This window comes from Hemitrygon akajei, chromosome 29, assembly GCF_048418815.1.
Source record: "Hemitrygon akajei chromosome 29, sHemAka1.3, whole genome shotgun sequence".
Lineage (NCBI taxonomy): Eukaryota > Metazoa > Chordata > Chondrichthyes > Myliobatiformes > Dasyatidae > Hemitrygon > Hemitrygon akajei.
The window spans coordinates 35,459,083-35,477,983 of NC_133152.1; the positions used below are offsets into that span (position 1 = coordinate 35,459,083).

General features: G+C 41.7%; 1 protein-coding gene across 3 annotated transcripts in view; it reads left to right on the forward strand.

Annotated features, from left to right (window-relative positions):
* The window catches only part of LOC140718431 (myo-inositol 2-dehydrogenase-like), a 63,945-nt gene that overhangs the window by 12,551 nt on the left and 32,493 nt on the right, over positions 1–18,901 (forward strand). The window contains exon 1 of one of the 3 annotated variants that reach the window (XM_073032162.1): positions 10,138–11,752. The exons of 1 other annotated variant lie outside the window; for it this stretch is intronic. In XM_073032162.1, the coding sequence (XP_072888263.1) occupies positions 11,499–11,752 (254 nt within the window). In that variant the 5' untranslated portion in view covers positions 10,138–11,498. Of the gene's footprint in view, positions 1–10,137; positions 11,753–18,901 lie in introns of those variants that run through there. One more of the 3 variants, XM_073032161.1, reaches the window with a different exon arrangement.

The window sequence follows — 18,901 nt, forward strand, 5'->3', positions numbered from 1 at the left end:
TCTTTTTAAGGTATTTCAGAGATTCACAGTTAGTTTACTGGATAATATTATTTACTCTAATTCTATGCCTAGTCTATCGTCTATCTACCAGCGCTTTAAACTATATATTGGACTGTCCTTGTTTCCTATTCTGTTCTGCCCGTACAGACCTCTATTCAGAGCGGTATCCACAGAACTTTCTCTTTGCACCTCGTCTATTCAGACCCTTATCTCTTAAGGCGGTATCCATGAGGATTTTCTCTATTTTCCTTTCCCTGCCCGTTCAAACCTTCGTTTCATACGAAGCGGTATCCACAGGGATTTTTCTCTATTTTTCCTTTCCCTGCCCGTTCAGACCTTCGTTTCATAAGAAGCGGTATCCGCAGGGATTTTCTCTATGCACCTCGTCTATTCAGACCCTTATCTCTTAAGGCGGTATCCACGAGGATTTTCTCTATTTTCCCTTTCCCTGCCCGTTCAGACCTTCGTTTTATACGAAGCGGTATCCACAGGGACTTACCAACACAATGTGGAATTTTTCTTTACTTAACTTCTTATTAGCTTATTTGTACTTACCCTCACTGCAGTGTTCTTGATCAATCCCCTGAGCCTCCTGTTAACCCCCAATTCTGCCAGATTCTTTGGACCGGAGAGACCCTTCGGCAGTGGTTTAACACTTCTGAGACTCCAAGACCTCCCCAAAACTAACAGAATTCTTAGTCTAAATTGTCGTAAAAAGCGCTTACCTTTTGTTTGGGTGCACCCTTAATTCTGTTAGCCTTGTGGGGGTCCCTAGAGGACTATGAAGCATCCCCAATCTGCTGTTTCCTTTCTGCGGGTCTCTTTCCAGTCCTGCCGCAGTCGCCAATTTTGTCGTGGTTTTTTGTGCCCCACAAACGACCAGGAGACGCAGAAGATTCTTCAAGAAGTATTAAACTTTAATTTGCAAATCAAAGCTGAGACAGTCATTGAGCTAGTCACTGATTGCCCACCGAGCCTTGTACATAGCATTTTTTATAGCAATCTCCTGGTTTAGTTGCATTAGCATATCCAATCAGTCTACAGTTGCGTATCACAAGTACATCCGCCACTATTGTTTCTACCCATTGACTTAATCCTGTTCTACTCTACATCTCTTAGCTACCTCTCATTAACACACCATTGTCTTCTACATTCTTAAGATTTCATTCTCCTACTAAATTGGATACATGCATAGCAAATAGCAAGTTCAAAGCTGACTACATAGTTTTGGTTACACAGCAAACAATGCAACTTTTATTCTCCAATAGAGGTAGTCCAAAAGATCCGCTCCCATGAGATCTAAACAAAGTTGGTAAAATGGTCGAAAGTTTGCTTGGTAACAGAACAGAAGATGAGTGTCTCAAACTCAAGCAGGATATTGATCAACTGGAAAGAGCAATGGCAGATGAAACTTAATTCTCTAACAATGCACTTTTAAAGATCAAATTGTGGTATGATGTACACAGTAAATGGCAGCGTGGTGATGAGCTAAGGGATCTTGAAGTACAGGTCCACAGATCTCTGAAAATGTCAGTACAGGTAGAATAAATTGATGAAGCATATGGAATACTTGATTTCATTATTTTGACCATAGAATATGGGAGCAAGGAGATATGGTACAACTTTAGAGAAGAATAGTTAGGCCACCCCTTTCAAGAACTTGAGATAAAGGTGATTTGGTTATGTGCTTTATTTGCATGCAGACCTATTATTCTACAAATGCTAATTTATTTCATTTCCTCATTTATACCTTTTATAAACCCAATCATCAGTTTGAATTTAAAGCAAAATATTGATTACGACCAGATAATCTTTCATTGTAATCTTGGTGGAGGGGAGAAATATTTTTCAAGATGTGTTTCTAAATTGTGTCTTAGGGTCTCAGATTAGTTTGCCCAAGAAGCAAGACTGGAGTTTGTATTAAGGTGTGATTTCTCCTATATATCTAATCCCTTTGTGAAACCAGTTATATAAAAGTTGATTATCCATTGTAAAAGGGATAAGTTTATTTTGAATTAAAGGTCTTTGCTAATAAAGATTTCTTTATCTCATCATCAACATTTATCTTATTCCATAAATCAATCAAATGTTTTAGTATAGGAGATACTTTCTTTTCCCGTATCCATTTAGATTCCCATTTATATATAAACTCTTCTAGCATATTTTCTCCTATTTTGTCTAATTCTATTCTAATCCATGCCGGTTTATCTTCATCAAAAAAAGATGCAATAAATCTAAGTTGATTTGCTTTGTAATAATTCTTAAAATTTGGTAATTGTAACCCTCCTAGGTCAAATTTCCATGTCAATTTTTCCAACGATATTCTTGACATCTTGACATCAAAGGAATTTCCTCACACATTTATTTAACTCTTGAAAAAATTTCTGCGGTAATTGTATTGGTAATGTTTGGAATAAATATTGTAATCTAGGGAATATATTCATTTTTACAGCATTGACTCTACCTATTAATGTTATTGGTAACATCATCCATTTATCAAGATCCTCTTGAATTTTTTTCAATAATGGCAAATAACTTAATTTATATAAATTCTTTATATCATTATCAACTCTTATACCTAAATACTTTATACCATTTATCGGCCATCTAAATTGAGTTATTAATCGACATTGACTATAATCTCCTTTAGTAAGGATAGAATTTCACTTTTATTCCAATTTATTTTGTACCCTGATATTTTCCCATATTCTTCCAATCTAGAAGATAATTTATGCAATGATTGTAATGGGTTAGTTAGATAAATCAGAACATCATCAGCAAATAAGTTAATCTTATATTCCTCCTGATTAACTCTGAAACCCATAATATCTGAGTCAGTTCTAATTAATTCAGCTAATGGTTCTATCACCAACACCAATAAAGCAGGTGATAATGGACAACCTTGTTTAGTTGACCTTGTTAACTGAAATGATGTTGAAATTTGGCCATTTGTCACCACTTTAGCTTTGGGGTTAGTATTTAAGGTTTTAATCCATTTTATAAAAGATACTCCTAATCCATATTTTTCCAATACCTTAAATAAAAAATCTCATTCCAATCTATAAGCAACTGCTACAGTCATTTCTTCCCTCTTTTGTGCCAAATGAATTATGCTAAGTAACCGAGTTACATTATCTGCTGATTGTCTATTTTTAATAAATCCTGTTTGGTCCATGTGTATTAATTTTGGTAAGTATTTAGATAATCTGTTAGATAAAATCTTTGTTATTATTTTATAATCCGTGTTCAACAAAGAAATAGGTCTATATGATGTTGGTTTTAAAAGATCTCTGTCTTTTTTTGGCAATACTACCCCCCAGCTAATGTTGTGAATGAAAAAAAACACAACATTACCCCCCTCTGTTGTGCGGGTCATGGCAAACGCCATGATTACACAGGTGAATCCTGTAGCGATCGATCCGAAGTTTCCCTAGCTCCCCCGTAACATGATTACGTTGTTTATGTTAATGAGCAACACAGTCTAATGATGCGCTGGGGGCAGCCAACAAGTGTCACTACATATCTGGTGCCAAAGTAGCAGCCCACAATGTTAGTCAAAACAACACAGAATACAACAAAATAGGACAACAACAAAGCAACAGCAGCAAAACAAATCCCCATCTTCCTTCCCAGCCCCCAACACACACACACACACACACACACACACACACACACACACACACACACACACACACACACACACACACACACACACACACACACACACACACACACACACACACACACACACACACACACACACACACACACACACACACACACACACACTAAATACCTGGCCCAATTTCTACCTCCTACCCAACTTTATTCAAGATAGTACTTTATTCAAGTGGGTCCCTCATTGGTGCTGACCCAGATATTCAGGCTAGATCTTTGTGCTTAAGTCTCTGGATGGGATCTAAATCCACAATCTTCTAACTTAGACAAAAATGCTTCTTCTAAGTGCTGACACATACTGGCTCCTCATTCTCTAACACAACAAATATGTCTCTCTGACAGCTATTAATTACTAAAATGTTTACATTCTCTAACAGCCAAGAAGAAAATTTCTTTAGTGATTCTCTGTTCTCTAACTGTAACTGAATTGGCAGAAGATGAGTAGAAACTTGGAAAAGCTGGCAGAAAAAAGCTTTTCTTGTCATTTACTTCAAGGTTTATACAAAGGTTAATGTGAAGGATGTGGAAATTATATTTCCATTCTGGCCTCTTGAGAGCTGTTAAAATTTTCAAATAAAGATTTTAATGAAAGCTGCAAGGCAAATTGTGATTATTAAAGAGTAGTATAAATACTTATGGCATCATTTGAAAATTAAATTTCTTAGAAAAAATATGATTTTTAAAGAAGCAGTTTCATCATTTTTAGTAACCGTGAATAAATTGATAAATTTTCATTATCTCCATTATCACTTCCCAGCTCTCTACTTCATCCCTCACCCCACTTCTTATCCCCCCTCGACCATCCCATGTTACTTCACCCCTGAGGAAGGGTTTCGGCCCGAAACGTCATCACTACCTCCTCCCATAGATGCTGTCAGGCCTGCTGAGTTCCGCCAGCATTTTGTGTTTTTATTTATTTCCAGTATCTGCAGATTCACTCGTGTTGCCTTTGAAACTGTCAAATGGTTGCCTTTGTTCTCCAGTTACTGAGAAATATGAACATAGAGCAATTTCCTGTTTACAAAGTATGGTGAGTGATTTAACTTCCTAGAATAGAGTAGTAATTGGAAAATAGTTTTAAATAAAAGGAGCAGCTGATGATGGGTGTTATGATTCACTGTTAGTACAATCAAACTGGTGTTAAGTTCAAGCAGTTCTTGATAAGGTGATCAAGGTTTGGCATTACTCAAGGGGAGGATTGCAATCATTTAAGATCATCATCATCCATTGTGGGCGCTAGCCTACCCAGCATTGAGGACGTCTTCAAAAGACGATGCCTCAAAATAGCGACATCTATCGTCAAGGACCCCCAACACCCAGGGCATGCCATCTTATATGACGGGTGACCCCAGCGATTATCAATACTCTTCGGAGATTGTCTGCCTGACGTCAGTGGTCGCATAACTAGGACTTGTGATCTGCATCATCTGCTCATACGGCCATACACCACCTGCTCCCATGGCTTCATGTGACCCTGATCCGGGGCCTAAGCAGGTTAGCAGAGGGAAGGAGTGCCTTACATCTCCTTTGGTAGAGATGTATCGCCACCCACCACATGAAAATCAAATATAATTATATATATGTATACCATATATATACACCTCCATTAGGCCCTCTGCTGGTCAGGGTCAACCATGATGTTGACACCTAGCCCTCTATGCGATATGCAAGTCAGAGCAGTACAATATGGAGAGCAAGTTGTTGCCCATGTAACAAGCTCTCCCTCTCCACAAAACTGGTGAATCCAAAGGAATGGCAGAGACCAATACTGTTTGGCACCAGCGGTGTTGCGGGAGTTGCCAGTCAGCATTGAACTCAACATCAACGTAGGATTGCCTTAGGGACTCCAGCTCTGGGTTTTCCCTTGGGGTTTACTCCTGAAGCCTTCCTCATGAGTGGGTATAGCTGCAAGGCTGTGGAGGTTTGAGATCCAAGGTTTCCTTCTCCTAAATCAGCTGCCAACCACAGTTGACAAGACCCATCAGCCCAAAGCAACTGGTTAAGGCTCCAGTAGCCAGCCTTTGCCCCTTCTCCTGTCAGTAGAAACTGTTCAGTTGGGCCACACATGAAGACCAGGAGCTGGACTTGGTTGTCAGAGGCTATTTGATACACATGCCATTGGGAGCTTATCTTTACCACACCTCTGCCCTGAAGAACATATATATGAGCAGTTAGAAATTGGTAGATATGATGTGGGCATCTCTAAGTGGTGGCTGAAGGAAGATCATAGTTGGGAGCTTAACATCTAAGGATAGGCCTTGTATTGAAAAGATAAGCAGGTTGACAGAGGGAGTTGGATGGTTCCATTGGTATAAATGAAATCAAATCCTTAGAAAGAGGTGACATAAGATGCTTGTGGGTAGAGTTAAGAAACTGCAAGGGTAAAAAGAGCTTGATGGGAGTTCTATACAGTGCTCCAAGCAATAGCCGGGATATTGGCTTCAAATTACAATGGGAGATAGAAATTGCATGTGAAAAGAGCTATGTTTTGATGGTCATAGCATGAGTGAACCAGTTGGCTTTTCATACAGATTGATAGTGTTAAATTCACCATTGCTGACACCAGCTTTCCGTTTCAGATTTGTTTAATTATCTAAATTTATATCACAATAACAAGAAGTAAACTCCTACTCTTCCTTTTGGATAGTAATCTAGCGATTTAATCACTATGATGCTGGACCTATTCCTGCAGCAGATTTGTGTGATATGTAATTACCACAATAATCACATCAGATAAAGCATGGTTGCCACATTTTTTATCTTGACTCCAAGATCTAAGCTAATCTCTTCAACAAAAAAAACATCAGGAAGATTTTTGTCTTTCTCCCAAACTGCTTTCACATTCTCAGCAAAAGGATGTTTTGAAATTACTTGATGTTGATATGTTGGCAGCCATTAATTAGAAATCCCTATTATAAAATAGGGATTCTATTCTCTTTTTCTTATCAGAGGCAGAAGTACAATTATTTAGCAACACACACAAAATGCTGCAGGAACTCAGCAGGTCAGGCAGCATTTATTTCCATTGATGCTCTCTGACCTGTGGAGTTTCTCCTGCATTTTGTGTGTGTTGCTCTGGGTTTACAGCATCTGCAGAATCTCTTCTGTTTATAATACAATTCTTTAGTTAGTTGATGTTCCTTTTGGGCATCCTTTTTGGATTGGCAACTGTTGTCACCTGTTTACAATTCTCTTATTGAAGTTGATGACTAAATAACACTAAGGGCAGGAAAGGGCATTCACAGATCCCCTGTGAGACAAACTTGGATGCTGCTGCAGAAAGTTATGTAGTTCCCAATGAAGAGTAATGCCTTTTCGTGCCAAAACAATTTTCTATTTAATTGGCAATCTCTTCCCTTCATCCTATGAACATTTAGATAGACCTAATGAAGGGCATACTAAATGTCAAATGCCTGAATCTTAAAATGATGAAATCATCAGCACACTATTATGACAGCCTGAAGTGGATTATCAACTTTAACATTTTCATGCCCATGTAATTTGTTAAGAAATCACAACCTTGCACTGTTTTGTAACCTCCTCCTCTAGAACAGGAAGAATCCTTTCAATTTTCATGAACTTATGGTACTTTCACACTACAGTCACACTCCTTTAAAAATGAAATTGTATATTTTCAACAGCATACACAATTACTGCATAGCAAACTCTCTGCTCTGTAAGTCTTATAAAATTCCTAAAAGGTATATGAATTGTGACATCCTTGCTTATCATGGATTGGATTGATGATAAAATGGATGATTTGTTTTAGTATTACACTAACTTAATTGTGGTCGTACATTTCAATCTTTATTTGGCACAATGTAAATGTTTAAAAAAAACTTGAAGAAGAAGTTTATTTTCCTCGTTTGCTATCTGAGACGACTATAATACGACCGGCTGCTCAACCAGCCTAGTTACATCACAGCTGCTTGATAACCTTTGAGCTGACGCCACAGAGTCTCCTCACATTTTGGCATTTACAAAGCAGAAGTCACTCCATTTGCTTGGCTGTACATAACTTTAACAACATTCACGAAGCTCGACTCTATTCAGAAAAACAACATACAGCTTAAGTGTCACAGAATCCAACACCCTCAATTTTCATTCTGTCTTCGGCACAGTTCTCTGTATTCAGACCAGCTACAAAATACACAATGGCAACTCCATTCAACCACCCAGAATGATAAATGCATCAGAAGCAGAGGAAGCCTCTCAATTATTATTGTAGCTATGTGGCAGCAGTGTTACTGATGTGTATGAACACAACAGAACAGTACGGAGTATGACTATGAATGTAAAGAAGGAAAAGGCATTTAACAGTTTATTCTGGAGGAACGCAGCAGGCCAGGCAACATCTATGGAAAAAAGTACAGTCGATGTTTCCAGCCGAGACCCTTCGACACGTCCTGCCCGAAACTTCAACTGTACTTACTTTTCCATAGATGCTGCCTGGCTTGCTGAGTTCTTCCAGCATTTTGTGTCCGTTGCTCAGATTTCCAGTATTTGCAAAATCTCTCGTTTGTGATGTTTATTCTATTTTTGTTATTATGAATAAAGTTTAGTTTGTTAAAAAATCCGAAGCAGTGGAATACGGGCTGTATGTCACGCCACCCTGACTTGAAAATACAACACAGGCCTGGAGGAACATGGCGGATCGGATCTTCAGACTGGATCGAAGGGACACGCTGATTGCTCATTTCTCTTAGTAGATGCTGTTTGACCCTTTGGACTCCTCCAGCATCTTTGGGTGTTGCTCCAGATTTACAGTATCTGCAGTCCCTTGTTTATTGAAAATATACTACGTAATTCCACAGTGGATCCAAATCCTGAAATTCTCCAACCAAAGGTTTAGCGGAATTACACTCAGTCACGCACCATTGCAAAATAGGTGACGCGACTCGCCACCTACTTTCTGAAGAACAATTAGGATGGACCATAAATGCCACAATGATTAGCAAAACGACAATTGTTTTCTCCTTTTAAAACTGCAACTGCGTTTCGGCGATAGGCCTATTTATAACGAGCTAAGACAAACGTATTCAGCACAATTTAAAAAATAAGGATTTCCAAGTGGTGTGCAGTATGACCACATTTCTAAGGCGAGTCGTACTAAAATAGCACAGGGACAATGGGAATAATTTTCAACTAATTTCCTTTCGTAATCTGAAAACCTATGCCCCAGATTTAGCCGTGTTTGCAGCCTAAAAATCGCAGGACAGAGATGGCACTCTGCCTTTTATTGGACGTTGAATGATCACCCCGATGAGTCGTATGCGGACAGCTGGTCCCTTTGCCCGCCGGGGACTGCAGTGCACTCTGCGCAATTGGTCACCTGCTCTTTGCCTGCTGCTCCGACAGCAGCCAGACTCCCTCATTGACAGGTGGCGCAGCTCTCCCGTCTTCGGCGTGGGCGGCACACACGCGTTCCCGTCGCTGAGCTAGCTGTATTTTCTCTTCAGCGTGAAGGGCAAGCAAGACTGGTCCTCCCTCCAGTGCGGACTTCAGGAACGGTCGTCCCACCGGATAGGTGGCTGCCGTCCCCCGTGTAGGGGGCAGACCGATCCTCCTAACTAGCCGATTGGTGGCCGTATAATAGGTGGCTGCGGTCACCCGTGTAGGGGGCAGACCGATCCTCCCAACTAGCCGATTGGTGGCCGTATAATAGGTGGCTGCGGTCACCCGTGTAGCGGGCCGGCCAGTCTTCCCATCCACTATGCACAAGAGAGTCTGGAAATCCAGAGTAACACACTGGAGGAACTCAGCAGGTTAGGCAGCATCTATGGAAATAAGTAACCAGTCAACATTTCGCTCCGCGACACTTCTTTAGGACTCGAAAGGGGGGGGAAATGCCAGAATTTTTAAAAAAAGGTGGTGGTGGTGGGGGGGAAGGATTATAGTTAGAAGGTGATAGGTGAAGCCAGGTGGGTAGGAAAGGTAAAGAACTGGAGAAGAAGGAGTATGATAGGAGAGGAGAGTGGACCATTGGAGAAAGGGAAGAAGGAGGGGAATTCGGGAAAGGTGATAGGCAGGTAAGAGGGTTAATAGTAATTCTATTATTACAGGGTGCAGTGTGGTCCTCCCACCGAGAGGTGGCTGTAATACCCTGCAGTGCAGGTCAGTCTTCCCAACCGATAGGTGACTGCAGCGGACAGACCAATTCTCACCACCCCTCCCCCCCATCTGTCAGGTGGCCGTAATCTCTCGTGTTAGGGGGCAAACCAGTCCTCCCTCGGCCTGAAACGTTGACGACTCGTATCTACGGATGCTGTCCTATCTGCTGAGTTCCTCCAGCTTGTTGTACGTGCTGTCCTCCCATCCGCTTGGTGGCCGTAACCTTCCGTGTTGGATTGCAGAGCAGTCCTCCCATCCGCTAGGTGGCCGTAACCTTCCGTGTTGGATTGCAGATCAGTCCTCCCATCCGCTAGATGGCCGTAATCTTCCGTGTTGGATTGCAGAGCAGTCCTCCCATCCGCTAGGTGGCCGTAACCTTCCGTGTTGGAGGGCCGACTAGTCCTACTCGATCAGCGGCGCCGCAGCTGGGTTTCTTAGTTCTGTTTCCTGTGGTTGGATTTACATCCGGGAGCAAGTAGAGGGGATTGATCAGCTTTTGGCGACCCGATGATTTGTGTTTCAGCGGAGAAACTGACGGATGGGTAACGGGAGTCACTGAGGGCTTTAGCTGCTTGTTGTTGATTTGCTCGCGGCGGGGCAGCAGAAAGTTGGAGGTAGGACGAGGGCTGAGTTTTCAGAGAGTCCGGGAGCAGCGCAGAGAAATAGCGGATTACCCTGCGGAGAGGGCGAAATAAAACAAATAACCGAGAGAGACAGAATAAAACAGGCTGCAAGAAGCGTCGAGAGAAGTCAGCTCCTGAGGGAAGTGAGAGAACAGGTATAGGAAAAGATAAACGGATTGGAGCGTCGGAAAGAGGGCGAAGAGAGCCAGTAACAGGTGGGAAACAGGAAAAAAAGCACAGGATGTGATCTGGTAAAAACTGAAGGAAATTGAAATGAACACCTGCAAGAGGGAGGGATAGGCATCGGCTATTAATGAAATCACAATAAGGGGAAGGAGGGAGAAAATAGAGAAGGGATAAAAAGTGATACGTCAGGAGAGAAGTAAGATGTAAACAGGATTAATACAGGAAGACCTGATGAAGATAAGTAAGAGAGAAGGTGGCAAAGTGCAAACAACAGATTTGCAGGAGATTGTAATAAGTTGAATGGGGAGGAAGTATTGAGTATCAGAGAGTGAGGATAGCCAGAGCTGATGAGAGAAATACAAGTACAGAGAGAGGGGATCTTATAGAGGGAAGAAGGGCTAGTGCAAGTTTCAGGAGAAGAATGAATGCTAAAATACATGAACAAACACAAACTCCAGAATAACTGAGTGGAGGAATAGACACAGAAATACACTTTGTGAAAGGAAGATTATTGTTGCAGGGAAAGGAACAAAGGCAGGAGAGACACTGGAAGAGTCAATTGTAAATAGAAATATCAGACTGAAGAGCCACACACACAAAGAGGGAGCATGCAGTGGAATAAGCACTTAATATATTAAATCAGTCAATGGGAGAATAAAGGAAATAAATTTGAGATAACAGGTGGAGGGTAGCAGATGCAGATCTACGAAATCTGAGAATAAGCATTTGGAGTAAAGTCATAAATACCAAGAATACAATTTATGCAGAGAATAACAAAAAAAAAATCCTGAGAAAGTTTAAAACTGTCATATTTGAGATGATTCAGAGTTAGTGGAAGAAAAACAGAACTAGTAATAGAGAATATAAGTGGACATTGAGAAAGAGGATAGTATCTCCAGTATGGGGAGGAAGAAAAAATCGCTGCATGATTATGCTGCTGAATTTTGTGATCTGTCAGTGAAAAGACATGTTGTTGAGCAAAAGGAAGGTGGGGAGAGGGATTTGGTGGAGATTTTGTACTGTAAATCCTGTGAGATTCCCATGAGTGCTCGGAGGGATCGCATTTTGGAGCATCTGGCATCGGCCAGGCACTACCGCAACAAACGGTTGGAGAAGCACACTTCAGCCAGACTTCATGCAACCACGTTACTCATGTAAGTGAAACGAAGGCTTGAGAGATGGTGCCGAGTACAGAAGCTTTACAGTGGTGAGAAGTAGGATGAGTCAGGCTGATTTGTCATTTGACTATTAAAACCAGATTGATCATTATGACTAAGTATCTACAAAGTACCTCAGTGAGAATTGGAACCAGGAAGTCCTAGGTTTGATCTCATGCGGTTTAGTGATCAGAGCTGGGCCTTACTCTTGGGTGTGACCCTCCTGTCTGACAGCAAAGCAGTACCTGGAGTGAAATTAAGCATTAAGTGCAGGATGAATTTGAACAGTAAGTCTGTCAACCACATCAGTTTGCTCCTTAATCCATAAAGATCATGGCTAATCCAAACTTGGCCTTGACACCAATTTCCTACTCATTATCCTTACCTCCTGATGTCCTTGAGCCTTAAATGTCTGTCATTCACTGTGTGTATTTGTTAAGTGTCACTGTACCTCTCCAGACAGGGGAATCTTCAAGATTCAGCTACTCTGTCTGAATTAAATAACACATTATTTTGAAAAGATTCCCTCCTGGTTGAGATGCCCAGACAAGGAGAAACACCCTCACAGCATTCACCTTATTAATCTCTGGTGGAATTTTATATGTTTAAATGAGATTATCCCCTCATTCTTCCATACTTCAATGTATGACTATTCCAAGGTTGAACAGGTTGGGCTCAACCCTTTATATATGTCAACCACTTCTTCCTTGGAATCAATCAAGTAAACCTTTTCTGCACTATTTCCAATGTAATTATGTGTTTTCTTTCTTTTAAATGGAGACCAAAATTGTATGCTGTACTCCAGGTGTGATCTCACCAGTGTCTTGTAAAGTTGACTGTAACATGCCCGCTTTGACATTTCACTGTAACATGCCCGCTTTGACATTTCACTGAAACATGCCCGCTTTGACATTGCATTGAATCATGCCTGCTTTGACATTTCACTGAAACATGCCCGCTTTGACATTTCACTGAAACATGCCCGCTTTGACATTTCACTGAATCATGCCCGCTTTGACATTTCACTGAAACATGCCCGCTTTGACATTTCACTGAAACATGCCCGCTTTGACATTTCACTGAATCATGCCCGCTTTGACATTTCACTGAAACATGCCCGCTTTGACATTTCACTGAAACATGCCCGCTTTGACATTTCACTGAATCATGCCCGCTTTGACATTTCACTGAAACATGCCCGCTTTGACATTTCACTGAAACATGCCCGCTTTGACGTTGCACTGAAACATGCCCGCTTTGACATTTCACTGAAACATGCCCGCTTTGACATTGCACTGAAACATGCCCGCTTTGACATTTCACTGAATCATGCCCGCTTTGACATTTCACTGAAACATGCCCGCTTTGACATTTCACTGAAACATGCCCGCTTTGACATTTCACTGAATCATGCCCGCTTTGACATTTCACTGAAACATGCCCGCTTTGACATTTCACTGAAACATGCCCGCTTTGACGTTGCACTGAAACATGCCCGCTTTGACATTTCACTGAAACATGCCCGCTTTGACATTGCACTGAAACATGCCCGCTTTGACATTTCACTGTAACATGCCCGCTTTGACATTTCACTGAAACATGCCCGCTTTGACATTTCACTGAATCATGCCCGCTTTGACATTTCACTGAAACATGCCCGCTTTGACATTTCACTGAAACATGCCCGCTTTGACATTTCACTGAATCATGCCCGCTTTGACATTTCACTGAAACATGCCCGCTTTGACATTTCACTGAAACATGCCCGCTTTGACATTTCACTGAATCATGCCCGCTTTGACATTTCACTGAATCATGCCCGCTTTGACATTTCACTGAAACATGCCCGCTTTGACATTTCACTGAATCATGCCCGCTTTGACATTTCACTGAAACATGCCCGCTTTGACATTTCACTGAATCATGCCCGCTTTGACATTTCACTGAAACATGCCCGCTTTGACATTTCACTGAAACATGCCCGCTTTGACATTTCACTGAATCATGCCCGCTTTGACATTTCACTGAAACATGCCCGCTTTGACATTTCACTGAATCATGCCCGCTTTGACATTTCACTGAAACATGCCCGCTTTGACATTTCACTGAAACATGCCCGCTTTGACATTTCACTGAATCATGCCCGCTTTGACATTTCACTGAAACATGCCCGCTTTGACATTTCACTGAAACATGCCCGCTTTGACATTTCACTGAAACATGCCCGCTTTGACATTTCACTGAAACATGCCCGCTTTGACATTTCACTGAATCATGCCCGCTTTGACATTTCACTGAATCATGCCCGCTTTGACATTGCACTGAAACATGTCTGCTTTGACATTGCACTGAATCATGCCCGCTTTGACATTTCACTGAAACATGCCCGCTTTGACATTTCACTGAAACATGCCCGCTTTGACATTGCATTGAATCATGCCTGCTTTGACATTTCACTGAAACATGCCCGCTTTGACATTTCACTGAAACATGCCCGCTTTGACATTTCACTGAAACATGCCCGCTTTGACATTTCACTGAATCATGCCCGCTTTGACATTTCACTGAAACATGCCCGCTTTGACATTTCACTGAAACATGCCCGCTTTGACATTTCACTGAAACATGCCCGCTTTGACATTTCACTGAAACATGCCCGCTTTGACATTTCACTGAAACATGCCCGCTTTGACATTTCACTGAATCATGCCCGCTTTGACATTTCACTGAATCATGCCCGCTTTGACATTGCACTGAAACATGTCTGCTTTGACATTGCACTGAATCATGCCCGCTTTGACATTTCACTGAAACATGCCCGCTTTGACATTGCACTGAAACATGCCCGCTTTGACATTTCACTGAAACATGCCCGCTTTGACATTTCACTGAAACATGCCCGCTTTGACATTGCACTGAAACATGCCCGCTTTGACATTTCACTGAAACATGCCCGCTTTGACATTTCACTGTAACATGCCCGCTTTGACATTTCACTGAAACATGCCCGCTTTGACATTTCACTGAAACATGCCCGCTTTGACATTTCACTGAAACATGCCCGCTTTGACATTTCACTGAAACATGCCCGCTTTGACATTGCACTGAAACATGCCCGCTTTGACATTTCACTGTAACATGCCCGCTTTGACATTTCACTGAAACATGCCCGCTTTGACATTTCACTGAAACATGCCCGCTTTGACATTTCACTGAAACATGCCCGCTTTGACATTTCACTGAAACATGCCCGCTTTGACATTTCACTGAAACATGCCCGCTTTGACATTTCACTGAAACATGCCCGCTTTGACATTTCACTGAAACATGCCCGCTTTGACATTTCACTGAAACATGCCCGCTTTGACATTTCACTGAAACATGCCCGCTTTGACATTGCACTGAAACATGCCCGCTTTGACGTTGCACTGAAACATGCCCGCTTTGACGTTGCACTGAAACATGCCCGCTTTGACGTTGCACTGAAACATGCCCGCTTTGACATTTCACTGAATCATGCCCGCTTTGACATTTCACTGTAACATGCCCGCTTTGACATTTCACTGAAACATGCCCGCTTTGACATTTCACTGTAACATGCCCGCTTTGACATTTCACTGAATCATGCCCGCTTTGACATTTCACTGTAACATGCCCGCTTTGACATTTCACTGAAACATGCCCGCTTTGACATTTCACTGAATCATGCCCGCTTTGACATTGCACTGAAACATGCCCGCTTTGACATTTCACTGAAACATGCCCGCTTTGACATTTCACTGAAACATGCCCGCTTTGACATTTCACTGAAACATGCCCGCTTTGACATTTCACTGAAACATGCCCGCTTTGACATTTCACTGAAACATGCCCGCTTTGACATTTCACTGTAACATGCCCGCTTTGACATTTCACTGTAACATGCCCGCTTTGACATTTCACTGAAACATGCCCGCTTTGACATTTCACTGAAACATGCCCGCTTTGACATTTCACTGTAACATGCCCGCTTTGACATTTCACTGAAACATGCCCGCTTTGACATTTCACTGTAACATGCCCGCTTTGACATTTCACTGAAACATGCCCGCTTTGACATTGCACTGAAACATGCCCGCTTTGACATTTCACTGAAACATGCCCGCTTTGACATTTCACTGAAACATGCCCGCTTTGACATTTCACTGAATCATGCCCGCTTTGACATTTCACTGAAACATGCCCGCTTTGACATTTCACTGAAACATGCCCGCTTTGACATTTCACTGAAACATGCCCGCTTTGACATTTCACTGTAACATGCCCGCTTTGACATTTCACTGAAACATGCCCGCTTTGACATTTCACTGAAACATGCCCGCTTTGACATTTCACTGTAACATGCCCGCTTTGACATTTCACTGTAACATGCCCGCTTTGACATTTCACTGAATCATGCCCGCTTTGACATTTCACTGAAACATGCCCGCTTTGACATTTCACTGAAACATGCCCGCTTTGACATTTCACTGAAACATGCCCGCTTTGACATTTCACTGTAACATGCCCGCTTTGACATTTCACTGAAACATGCCCGCTTTGACATTTCACTGTAACATGCCCGCTTTGACATTTCACTGAAACATGCCCGCTTTGACATTTCACTGTAACATGCCCGCTTTGACATTTCACTGAAACATGCCCGCTTTGACATTTCACTGAAACATGCCCGCTTTGACATTTCACTGAAACATGCCCGCTTTGACATTTCACTGTAACATGCCCGCTTTGACATTGCACTGAAACATGCCCGCTTTGACATTTCACCAAAACATGCCCGCTTTGACATTTCACTGAAACATGCCCGCTTTGACATTTCACTGAAACATGCCCGCTTTGACATTTCACTGAAACATGCCCGCTTTGACATTTCACTGAAACATGCCCGCTTTGACATTTCACTGTAACATGCCCGCTTTGACATTTCACTGAAACATGCCCGCTTTGACATTTCACTGAAACATGCCCGCTTTGACATTTCACTGAAACATGCCCGCTTTGACATTTCACTGTAACATGCCCGCTTTGACATTGCACTGAAACATGCCCGCTTTGACATTTCACCAAAACATGCCCGCTTTGACATTTCATCGAAACCTCCCCACTTTTACATTGCATATCTCTTGCAATAAATTGCAACATTCTGTTCATCTTCATTGTTATGTTTTATGACATGGGCAATCATCTGTCTTTAACCTGATAAGTTCTAATAAGCTCTTCAAAACTTCTGCCAGTCTGTCCCCTGATGCAACCCATGAATGTCATGTGCTGTCGACCTTGACTTTTTCTTCCATCATTTTTATCCATCACTGCAAGATGTTTGAACTTTTTTTTTCTCAGTACCTGTCCCAGAAATTTGATGAAATCAGATCTCTGCTTATTCTGATTTTTTGTAACACTTCCTCATTTGTTAGTGTGGGATGAACGTAGCTCTGCCACATTCTGTTAGCCTTCCTAATTAGTTTCTGTATTTGATACTCAACTGCTTTTTTCCCCAATGTATTGCTCTCTGGTTAAATATACCATGTGTGTTAATCGTCTTCTGAAAATGCCAGTTAGGTGAACTAAGGAAGGGCTTTTACATCTTAACCATAGTTTCACCTTCAGACTGAGAACAGAGAAATGAGGTAAGAACAATTGTACTGTAAGACATTTAACTATCACTGAAGGCATGTTTGTAAGGAAATGACTCCTTTGCATGAAAAGCCTTTGGAAGTCTACCAGCGTTAAAATGAAGGTGCTATGATATGAGCAGGGTGAAAAAGTAAGAATTTTAATGAAAATTTCAAAAGAAACTCCACGGGATCCAGAATAATTTGACGAATTGAAGCAGAATTATTATCACTGACACATGACATGAGATTTGTGCAAAGAGATAAAGATCTATAAATGTCAAAAATAAATAGTGCAAAATATAAGAAATGATGAAGTAGTATTTAAGGACTGTTCAGAAAGCTGATGACAGAGGGTAAGAAACTTCCTAAACTGTTGAGTGTGGGTCTTCAAATTCTTGTACCTCCTCCCTGGTGGTAGTTTTGAGAAGGGAGCATGTCCCAGATAGTGAGGGTCTTTAAAGATAGACCTCATTAAAGGTCTTGAGGCACTAGCTCTTGAGGATGTCCTCAATAGTGGTGAGGGTAGTTTCTTTGACAGAGCTGGTTTAACCTACAACCCTCTGAAGCCTCTTCTGATCCTGTGCCTGCATATCAGGTTGGGATACAATCATTCAGAATGTTTTCCACTGTACATTTATAAAAAAAATTGTAAGAGTCATCATTGACATTCCAAATCTCCTCAAACACCTCACAAAATATAGCCACTGGTGTACCTTCTTTGTGATGATATTGGGCTCAGGATAGACCCTCTGAAACGCTGAAGTTCAGGAGCTTAAAGCTGCTCACCCTTTCCACTGCTGATCTCTGAATGACGACTGGTGTGCATCTTCCCAACTTCTGCTTCTCGAAGTCCACAGTCGGTTCCTTGGTCTTGCTGACGTTGAGTGTGAGATTGTTGTTGCAAAACCCCTCAGCCAGCCAATCTCTCCTGCTTTTGTCCGCCTCGTAGCTTCCATCTGAGATTCTGCCAGCAGCAGCTGTGCCATCGGCAAGTTTATAGATGGCGTTTGAACAGTTCTTAGCCTCGTAGTCATGAGTGTAGAGAGAGTAGAGTAGAGCACATAACTGTGTTGATAGTGAGGAGGAAGTGTTATTACCGATCTGCACACACTGTGGTCTCCCAAAGAGGAAGTCGAGAATCCTATCGCAGAGGTCCAAGTTTTGAAGCTTATTGGTTAGTATTGAGGGAATGATGGTGCTGAACAGTGAGCTGTAATTGATCAAGGGCCTGGTAATAGGAATTTGATAGTGGTGGTTAGTATTTAAATTGTTGCATTGCAATCATGTGACTTGTCCTGGACTGTTAACTGTTTGTTATATACAGTATATCAAAGATCTGAATGTAATTATACTGGCTATGGTTAATAAATTTTCAGTTGATGTGAAGATTAGTAATTCTGTTGTTTGTGAGGAATATAGTCTTCAGCAGAACAACGTTGGTGAGTTGGTAATGGGGCAAAGGGTTGGCTGGTGGAATTTCATTCTGGAACTT